The sequence below is a fragment of the Arachis hypogaea genome, chromosome 11 (genome assembly GCF_003086295.3).
Source record: "Arachis hypogaea cultivar Tifrunner chromosome 11, arahy.Tifrunner.gnm2.J5K5, whole genome shotgun sequence".
NCBI lineage: Eukaryota > Viridiplantae > Streptophyta > Magnoliopsida > Fabales > Fabaceae > Arachis > Arachis hypogaea.
Window position 1 is genome coordinate 129,374,907 of NC_092046.1, and position 11,252 is coordinate 129,386,158.

At 34.5% G+C, this 11,252-nt stretch overlaps 1 protein-coding gene and 1 non-coding gene across 2 annotated transcripts; both read right to left on the reverse strand.

The window, feature by feature from the left end:
* Window positions 1-4,040: 4,040 nt before the first annotated feature.
* TRNAT-CGU (transfer RNA threonine (anticodon CGU)) lies at window positions 4,041-4,112 on the reverse strand. Its single transcript has one exon. It is a non-coding gene; the product is annotated as a tRNA-Thr (tRNA).
* Window positions 4,113-4,708: 596 nt separating this feature from the next.
* Window positions 4,709-10,355, reverse strand: LOC112722600 (protein LONGIFOLIA 2). The gene is made up of 5 exons (XM_025773693.3): window positions 9,055-10,355; window positions 8,617-8,687; window positions 6,190-8,310; window positions 5,902-6,052; window positions 4,709-5,684 (listed from the first exon to the last, which is right to left on the reverse strand). The coding sequence occupies exons 1-5, from the start codon at window positions 9,197-9,199 to the stop codon at window positions 4,885-4,887; spliced, it is 3,288 nt and encodes a 1,095-aa protein (XP_025629478.1). The 5' UTR covers window positions 9,200-10,355; the 3' UTR covers window positions 4,709-4,884.
* Window positions 10,356-11,252: the final 897 nt, after the last annotated feature.

The following is an 11,252-nucleotide window of genomic DNA, read 5'->3' on the forward strand; positions in this document are numbered from 1 at the left end:
CTATCTCATTTCTTAAATTATTTAAAAATACTCGAAATCATAGTTGCTTAATTTGAATCAATTATAATGGAGTTTAAACCAAAACCAAAGCATGTAAGCCAAGAGTTCCAAACCAATTTCAAAACCAAATTATGTAAACCCAAAATCAATTTCAGTTTCATTCTTAAATCTGAAACATTTCCAAAGGCTCAGAGATCGTCCCGTTTTGCTAAATCAAAACTCGAATTCTTCAACTTTTCCAAAATGTCGCAAAATGAAATTATTCAATCAAAAACCAATTACTTTTAAAATTTACTAAAATTTCTCCAAATGTGATTTCTTAATCAAACTCAAAACATAATTCTTTTCTCAATCATTTAAACTCAAACCTGATTCATCCTTTTCTTAAATAAATCAAAATCAAATAAACTATTCTTCCATCCAAATTAACCAAAAAAAAACTTCCCAAAATTCTCTTAAAATTTTGGTAGCATCTCCCCTAAAACTCGGACTTTGCCACCCTTCTTGGGTCCCATCCAAACCACTCAACAATTTCCAATAATGAATCACTAAACCTCAACCTTTCATATCATATAACTTATTCTATGGTCATCTAGCCGATGTTTTCGCGAAACATTATATATTATCTACGAGAAACCAAAACCATACCTTGGCCGATTTCTCCCCAAGCTCAAACACCTCAATTCAAGCCTCCAAGGTTCCAAATCATGTGCTATAGGTTCCAACCATCAAAAGCTCCAATTCAAGTATACCACTTCGCCAATTTGACTTCAATTTCACATATATATAACTTAATGTTATATAATTCCATATACATACAAATTTTTAATACCCTAATCTCATGAAATTGACAAATTAGAAGGAAAGTAATCATTTCTTACTTTATTCATGGATTAATTAGACAAAATTAAAAATTATCCACTGCTAGAGTACTCCTAAACCATCAAAATTACCAAAATCACTCAATACTCACACTAAAACACGAATTCAGAAAGGGAGAAAGAAACGGCTTGTCAATCGGAGCTCCGGATTGAAAGTTACGTAGATTTGAAGTTGGAATTAGGTTAGGGTTCTCCTTTGTTACTCCCACCCCCAAGTTCAGCGTATTTTCATTATGTGATGGGGAAGAGGACTGATTCATGGCCTTATATAGTTGGGCCTTGGGTCCTGTTTGGATTCGGTCTAACTGGTTTGGTTTAATAACCTAATTTTGGGCCATAATCTTTAAAATTAGTGTCAAAATTTATATTTTAATTATTTTTACTTCATGAAATTATAAAATGTAATTTTCTAATTTCTCTTTCGTTATCGTCGTCACCAACACCACCTCCTCTTCCTCCTCTTCCTCTTCCTCCTTCTTTTTTCATTGGAATTTCTTCTCCTCCTTCCTTTTCCTCCTTCTCTTCCATCATCAGTTATCTTGTTGTTAAAGATAATGAATAATTCAAGTTCAGATTGTCAATTGAACCAAAACGAAATTGATTATTGTTTTGAATCCAATCAAGTGGCTAAGATGTGGTTCGATTCTAGTTAATTTTTTCGTTAGTAGCTTATGATTCTGTAGGTGAATAATGTTTCATCATTGATGGTTTGAATTGAATGTAATGTAAAAGTTCTGCATTAAAGAAAATATTTTTCTGTATTTACAGCAAATTTGGGTGTAACACGAAGATATTTGGGTGTAACACAAAGATATTTGAGTGTATTGTTTAACAATTTTCTGTGTATGTGTGCTGATAAGTTCTGCATAATTCAAAACTCTTCTCTCCCTCCTCCTCATCTTCTACTGGTTCTTCTTCTTTTTCATCATCATCATCTTCTTCTTCTTCTTTTTTTCTTATTCATCTTTTTTTTTTCTTGTTTTATCTTCTCAAGTTTCTTCTTCTTTTACTCTTTTAACAAGAATAAAAAAAAATCAAACAAAGAAGAAGAAAAAACACATAATGCTGCAAAATTACTTGGAAGATGATGAACTTACATTCATTCAACTAAAAGAAAGAAAGAAATAAGGAAAAAAGAAGAAGAAAAAAATGCAACATTAGAGAAAATATTTTTCTGTATTTACAGCAAATTTGGGTATAACACGAAAATATTTGGGTGTAACACGAAGATATTTGAGTGTATTGTTTAAGAATTTTCGGTGTATGTGCTAATAAGTTCTGCATAATTCAAACTCTTCCTCTTCCTCCTTCTCATCTTCTGCTCTGCTGCTTCTTCTTCTTCGTCTTCTTATTCCATATTCTCATAATTCTTCTTGAAAGGAAAAATCAAACAAAGAAAAAAAAATACATAATGTTGCAATATCAATAGAAAGAGGAGGAGGGAAAAAAATGCAGCAACAACAACAGTAATAAAAAAACGACGTTGAAGATGAAACACGCAAAGAAAAAGGAGGAGAAACGCAAAGAAGAAGAAAGAGAAGGAGGAAGAACGTGGGATACAAAGAGGAACAACGTGATTTTACGCGCGCATTATGTAAGTGACTTGTATACCAAAAAGATTTGTATGTGTAGTAGTACTCTAATTTATAATGTAATTACTTTAATTATATTTAAAATTTACATATTCTTTTTAGTTTAATAGTTTAAATTTTATTTTCATAAGCCATATAATATATATCATACAAGAGGGATGCTATTAAAAACACGGTAAAATATATCATATTTTAAAACAGGATAGGACAGGACAAATATGAATCCATAAGATATCATGGATATGAATTTGGGTAATAAATAAAATATTTGTGAGTAATGGAAAGGTAATGAAGAGCGCAAGTAGTTAATATTTGGCGCAGATGTGAGTATTGAAATACCCTCCGATATCCACCCTACCCTGTTGTCATTCCTATATGGTCCACAAGACAAAATTTGGGCCAAATCCGCATGAAATCCTATCAAAATGTTCGAATCAAGTTGAATTCCTTTTTCGATTTTTTGCTATTTACTATAAATAAATAAAGGACATAGAATTTATCTAATTTATGTTCTCCACCTTAATCCTTATTTTCTATATCAACAAATATTATATACACATAAAAAATTAGTCACTTAAATATATATTATTTAATTTATTTTTAAATATATACTTTATATTTTAACATATATTTTATCCGAATACTATTCGGCTACTGATTTCATTTTCTTTTAATATCTAATATTGTATTTTACACCTCTGTTAAGTTTATGGATGAAATTCTTTGTACGTATCCTATTATCGTTCCTTTGGATCATCCTCGATTAAAAGTTCAACCCTCCTAAGACGCAGGATCCAAATTAACATTTTCAAAACACCACGCGTAAAATAAAAGCGTAGTGCTTTTTATAGTAGGAGGAAATGTAGTTGGCAATGCTGCATGCACTATGTAGGCGTGCAGAAGAGTACGTCATTGCTAAAAACAAAATATATGGGCCTTGTGGTCCATTGTGGTTTATTTCTGCTCTCTAATGTCCATTACTATTTAAGATAAAATGGGACCACTTTTGATTCCTTTCCTTCTTCCTTTTGTTTCCTCACATTAAGCAAAAATACTTTTTTCAGCCCCTTTTAATTTCATGCAACATGTAATAAATCACCTCTAACATGAGGTATGGAGTGAATATTCTTTTGAGTACTTTAGTTTTCTTTTCTTTTTTTTCTTCGGTTTACCTAACAAAATGCTTTAGTAGCTTAAGTGTTATATTCCGAAATTGATTTTAAAGACTATCCACTGAAAATAAACTCCAACAGAACTAAAGATTAATCATTGGCTTATAACTACCCGAGAATTTATACTTCAATTATATACTTGTTTTTGCTTTTTGTTTTTGAGCTAAAGTTCTAAATTTAGAACGAACAATAAATAAGGGGCAATCCATGAACTTGGGGCTGCAAGGAGCCCAATGTCTTTAATTATGGTGGGCCCTTGCACATGTGTTTGTTTTGCTAGTTGCTACACAGCATGGCGGACATAAACGACAACTTGTTTGACCAAATTCCGAAACGGACATTCTGTAAACGACGAAAAAGTAGAAAACTACAATACAAAACGACAAAATGAAAACAGCCCCCGGCGAGGATCGAACTCGCGACCTTTCGCTTACGAAGCGAACGCACTACCACTATGCTACGGAGGCAAGTGCATTAGCAATTTCTTATTCAATATATTTTAACAATACTTTAAATCTCATTATATGATTTCAATAAATAAATGAGACCTCATTCTTGATTTGTATATCCGATTCTAACTTCCAAGTTCCAACCTAAGCATGATTTGACTTTTGAGTGAGTTTCCTCTAGCTTACAGAAGTTTTAGGGCCAGGGTTACTATCGTCATTTGCATGATTTTGGGAAGAATGGAAGATACTAGTAGAGGTTCTAATCAGAAGTCAGAACCCTTTGTTTGTTGGAATGATTTAACCATAAAAACGAATGTTCAAAATAACTTATTACTATTAGCTTAAATATGAAACATGTTAACTTAGCCAAGTCACCTATTCTTATCACTAGTTTAATAAAGCCAATTCGTATAGCAATCAACAATAGATAATTGACTAGTTTTAAGTGAATTGCATGGATTATTTGATATAGATAGTTGCTTCATACATGGTCCAATGTTACAACTTGTCAGCAGTTTTCTCCATTTTCATGCATGAACTTGATGACTTTACAGGAACCAAATTTAACATCACAAGCAAAACAGAAACTAGTTCATCGGTAAGACAGAAAAAGATTTCCACAAGAAATTTCCAGAATATGCATATTGCTGTAAATCCATGATAAGTTGTTTTCTTTACAACTTAGCAAAAGTAATCAAAGCTAACGATGATTATTATTGTTATTATATGTAATGACTGTGAAAACATAGTTCAAGATTAGTTAAAATGTGAGAAATGGAATGAAAATATATTACTTTCCAAATAGCTTCCTGCGTCTACCTGGCTTGATTCTCAAGCCCGTTGCTTCACCAATCACAATCTCATCAATTAAGTCCTTAAATATCAGTCTCTCAACATCCAACACAACCCCAGATGTTTCACCATGGAAAATTGTCCAACTTTCTGTTCCATTCATAACATTTTCACATAGTATACTTTTTATACCATCACCTTCATCTTCTGTGCATTCGGGCTTCTTCACTTGAATTTTTTCTATCTCAAAGCACAGTTCTTTTAGAAGTTTCTGTGCACTGAGGTTCTTCTTTGCGAGTCCATTAGGCTTCAACCATGGTTCAGGAGAAGAAGCTAGTTTCATGCCAAGAATCTCATTCACAGCATCAAAGATGAATCTCCTGTGAGACTTGTCTGTGTTTGTCTTCTTGTAATCAACTTTTTCAATGCCGATTTCTTCTTTAGCAAGAAAGCTACTTGTCTTGGTCTGCTCCAATACAAGGAACAACTCGGGGTTAATGGGATGACCCGACGAGTGGCGTTGAAATGTCAGCAATTCTGAACTCAGATCTCTGAGCAGGAGACCTGAAGCCAATAGTATTTCTGATATGTATCTGTGGTCTGGGTTCGAGTTTTCGCAAAGGGAACCAATGTAATCGATTCTAGCCTCGTCGTGACTCGAGTTTAGCCGTCTAAGCTTCTGAACCAGGTGATCTATGCTTTGCAATTTCTTGCGGTTGATCTCGCTGTTAACTGAAAGGCTATCATCTGCAGTGTTCCACTGATATTCATAATCGTATTCTTTAGATTGAACATCACCTGCTTCAGCATATAAGTCATAATAAGGTACAAGGTTGTGTACAAATAAATGAAAAAACAAAAGCTTAATCATATAAGAGTATCATATGTGACAAATACAACTAAAATTTCTCTCTTTAATTACTTCATAATTATTGGCAACTTAATGTATTATTCATCATCAGAAATAATATAGCTCTTAAATTTTCTCCCTCATTTTAAGGGGAAAAAACCATACCTTTCGGAGCATTGGATATAAGCTTGACTGGGGATAGCACATCCTCTCTGTATACTGAGCCGTCCAGAACCGATACAGGGCTCGGATGATCTGGAGCATCCATTGCAAGTTCTGAAATAGGCTCATTCTCATCCAACATCAGAGTTGATTTCTGAAAATTTAAGCAAAACACTCATATCAATGATAAATGGAATATTTTACTATTTTACTCTAAAACTTAGCTTTTCTCATACAGTTCTAACAGGCAAAAAAAGCTTGAATTGTAGAAGTAATTGTCATCAATCTGACCTTCTGTATTGTTCCTGAAACCACCTGCTCAATAGCCTTAAGAGATGGGCCTTGGCTTCCGACAGTTTCAGCAGATTGTAAATTGCTGGCTAATTCCACATCCATCTTTGACTCAATTATGGTACTTCCTGATTGTAGTGATGTCTCATCCCCTTGGAAACTCAAACTTCTTGATTCATTGCTTATTTCACTAAGTTGGTCATCACTTTGTTGTGAAATAGGGACTTTATGCCTCGGTTTTCTACCCGGAGAACCTGATTCTGTGGTCTGCTTACCAGATTGTCGTCTTGGTTTACTTGACTCTGATGGAGGTGTTGGTGGGCGAGAACACTTCTCAAGTTCTAACTTCTTTTGTTGCAATCTTGGGCTAACAGATCCTGAGTTCTTTACAGAGCTTGGGCTATTTTCTTTTGTAAACTGCTGAGATCTTGGTTGTGATTGTGTTGATCTTATAGTCTTGCTACTAGCTTTCTTTTCACTGAAGCTAGTAGAAGCTTCCCTGTGATTGTTTCTAGGAGACTGATCTTTTGTTATTCGACCAGAACCTGTACCCTTTCCATTACCTGTACGTACCTTCATCCTCACACTCTGGAGTTTATGTGAATCAGAAAGCTCAACAAGTGGAATAACTGAAGATGATGAAATTCCATTTTTCTCAATGTGCTTTGCCGGTTTCATTATTACAATTGGAGATTCAAAGCTCCTTGCTGAGTCAGATCCACCGAAAGTTGAAGATGCAATGTTGTTTCTGTGAGGACTTTGTTTCCTTGCTGTCCTAGAATTCTGAGTTAGACTCGCAGGTTTTGGTTCATGGTCTCTTTGATTTCCTACAAGATTTGAAGCTTGTTCTTCTTGTCTTGTCTCTAGCAGCCCCTTTGCTTGCATTGCTTCTAGTATCTGTTTGAGCGCTCTAAGATCCCTTCCAGACTGATCAAATTCAAGATTCTTCAATCTCTTCTCAACTTCACTGTAAACTGAAGGGAATGAATCTGTTATACTTGTAGCCTTCATGGCCCCGGAACTTGGTCTTGGTGAACTTTGATTTCTATCTCGCCGCTTCCATGGTGCAGGTTCAATGGGATGCCTTGAACTTGAGATAGGTTTCACAACCAAATCCGGGTTCTTCCTGCTTGGGGAACTCGGGTCTTTCATTGAGCTTTTCGAAGAATTAGAAACTTTGAATGGCCTAATGAGTCCATTTTTTGATGATCTTGAAAACTGATCATCACCTTGAGTTGGGTCAGTTTCACTCAAAATTGAGTGAGTCTCACTGGCTAAATTGGACGCTGGCAATGCTTCCAACCCCATTAATTTTGCTACAACACTCGGTGGCCTGCTCTGTGATGCTGCTGAAGGCCGTTGTTGCAGACTTGAGACTTTGTCATCTGAGTCGGAAGTACCACTACTGAAATTTCTTAAGAGATGATTGGATTTTGAATCAGAGGTATAAGTACGCCAAGAAACTTCCCTGCTGTCAAGGGAAAGTCTAGGAAGCTCTTTTAGTCTTGGTGTGGATTTGATGGTATCTTGTGATTCAGAAGAGTATCGATGTACTTCCCTTGCATCATAAGAAAACCGACGAGCATCCTTTGAGATCGAATGCCATTGTCCATCTTTTACTTCATAAGGCAACCTCCGAAGCTCTCTACCTTCATCATAGTGCCAAGGGGCTTCTGTAAGCTTAGAAAGGACTCGGATAGACTCCTTTAGATCAATAGGCACACTTTGTTTTCCATCAATTCCAACTCTATCATATTCATAATCAGAAATGGACAGATGAAGAGGTCTCGGTGAATCTTTCTGCTTCGATGCACGAATGGAAACTTCTTCTTTGATTGTAGTCTTCACTGATAGTCCTCTGGCCTCTCTGTACATAGAGTCTTTTACCACATCCCTCAGGTCAAGGGACTGGTGACCCAAATTTGTAGAGGTACTTGTTTGGTTCATAACTTGGTCCCTTCTAGGAGTTTCAGGAAAAGTAATTCGGTCGAAGGAAGCATCTGCTTGAGCTTTACAGTCCATAGAGGATATTGACGATGAACATGATGAAGAGAATGAGGCCCTTGATGATTCTGTTGAAATTCTTTGTTTTTCACTTACACCCTTGTTTAAGTTCATATCCTGCAATAAGTTCATTATGTTGCACAAACTTAGTTTCGCAATGCTACTTAGCAGTTATAAAAACGCCTATACATTTCTTAAAACAAGAAGAAAATTCTGAACATAGAAATAGAAAGTCTGTGATCTAGAAGAAGGACAAACCCTGAAAACAATTTTGAAGGAAGGTAACAAACAATTCGTAGTATTTCAACATATCTTTTGATCAGCATAAGCATACTTAATTTGGTAAGAAAATTCCCAGACCCAGATTAAAGCATTATTATAAGAAAATTTGAACTTCAAAACAGTGAAAAACAAGGTTCTTACAGCAGCTGTTTGCCGTTGGTGTATGCTATTAGAATCTCTTCTCAAGCTCTCATAATTGGAGTGGGAATTACCTATAACAAAAGCAAAAGCATTAGATGTGAATACTCTAACGTAGAGATAATAAATTATAAAAAAATCAACACCTAATGCTGCAAATATCAGGAGCTAACCATCATGGAGGCCTAATGGCTAATTCACTACATATAATTCAAAATGAACAAATACAAAAGAAATAAAAATAATCAAAATCTTTGTTAAGTAAATGATCACAACAATATCATCCACAAGAATGCAGAGCAGGAAAAAAGCCTTGAAACACAAGTGATAAACCTCTTTAAGATTGAGAATGGGAAAAGTAGACAGAAAGAAAGAAAGAAATCATGCAAACATAAACTAAATAAATCATCAAAATTCAACATGTGAATGTTCAGAAAATACCAGGAGGAAGCCTCTTGTGGCTAATGCGGCGAGGGGTAACTATCTGGTGACGATCAAACAGTTGGAAAATCCCAGTCATGCATCCAATTTGCTTCTGCAAATCTGGGTTTTCATCTGCTAAAGAATGCAGCAACTTTGCAGCCATATTCACCTCTCTCTTCTTTTTTATTTTTTTCCCCCTTTTTTCTACTTTCAACAACTAAAGACTCAAATTCTCTCAACCACCACAATCAACTACTCCTTCTCTTCATAAAAGCTCCATCATTTATTACTCTCAACTCCACTAAACACCACAACACTGCAAAGTCAAAATCTGAAGCTACAAAAGATAGAATCCAATAACTTTCTGAGGTCCTTAGTCCTTAGCATATCCTCACATAAAAATTCATTACAATTCTTAGAAAAACACAAGGAAATTTGTATCCTTTGTCATTGTCCATCACACTCAGAAGTTTGGTCCAGACCACAATTCATGGTTATATTAACTCTGATAACTACAGGTCAATGTAGCAGGCTAGTTTCCACATACATATATAGTTCTATTTCTGCAGCAAGAGATAAAAATTTTCCTTTTTGGCAAGAATTACAGGGCCCCAATTTGTAAAATCCTTCTTTTCACATAAGAAAAAGAAAGAGTACTATCCTCGAACAGCTGGTGTGTGATCAGATACCACAGAATTGGCTTCTAGCAAGAAACTAGGAAAGAGAACAACTTTTGCAGACTGTAACTGCAATCCCAAGAATTTTTCCAATTATGACTTTCTGTATTCCCTTTTTGGGTTCTTGAGTTTCACAAAAACAAACCAGACAATATCTTATATGGTGATAACCAAAATAAGCCAAATGTAAAAGAAGGGGACCAATAAAAATGCACCCAAAAAAAAAAAAAAAAAACTAAGGAACACACACACGCAAAAAAGATAGAACCACCTTAATGAAACTACTAGTACAATGCAGAAACTGTAAATGAATCTCTGCAGATCCAAGAAGGATTGTGTTAATGTGATAGGAAGGTGTAATGATCATTATAATAATACATAACTATACTATATAGTTATATGATATGATGAAAATGTGCAACCAATCTGGTCAGAGCTGGCATAAAAGTATTTTTTATTAGTATTGGTGTTATTATTATATGTGATTTTTCTTTGGGAAATAAAGACAAACAGGTGGTGAGTGAGAAATGTTTGTGTGGGTCAGAGTTACTCAAGGCTATTATCTCACAAGTCCATGTGAGATGGAGGGTATGTGGGTCAAGAGCATGTGATTTTGTCAGCACAAAAATGGAGGAAGAGGGTGCATTACTACTCCCACCTATGCTCTAAGACTCTAGCTACTGCAATAAAACGGGATAAATTATACTCCTCCCAATTAGGGTTTCTCAATTTCTAAAAGTTTAGATCATATTACATCTAACAATTATGATTTGCTTACTCATTTATTTTGATTGGATGACAAAATAAAAGTGAACTGAAAACTTTATTTAAAAAAATTGTTTAGCTAATATATGTTGTTAAAATTTTTACTATTAGTAATATTTAATGTGATCCGTTAAAAAGAAAAAGAAAATGTCAAAGCGTACAAATTTGGGTCAGAAAAGTTGGAGTATTTCTTGCAAATGGTTAATGGTTTGTTGACTTTGTTCCTCTCTTAGAAAGTGAAAGTCCAAGCCTCCTTGCTAGAACAGTTGTCATGTGTACAATGACTGTTTTGCCCTTAACTTACCCCGTGAATTTTATTAGTTGCTAGTTGTGTAACTCATAGGAAGAGAAAAACGTTTTATTATTTTAAGAATAAACATACTTTTTGAATTAATAATTAATATAGGAAAACTTATATTTATACTAGAATTGTCATAAAATAAAACAAATGTATTAAAACAGTGTGAACCTGTTGTATTAGAGCTTGCATTCCTACCTTAACTATACAACACGGTTTGAGCAGATCTTGACCAAGTTAAAAAAAAATTTACAAATAAAAAAAAATACAAAACAGTGCTCAAGAAGAAAACATCATTGGAGGATGTGTCAATTGCCAATTACACATTTATTTTATGACATTCACGTTCACATTCACATTCACATTCTAGTGATAGAATATCAGGTTTTTTAATCATCAAAATTCTCTTAACTTGCAATCATCATCATGCTGTAAATTCTCTTCTTTTGTACATAGTATTTTATTCCCTTTTATGC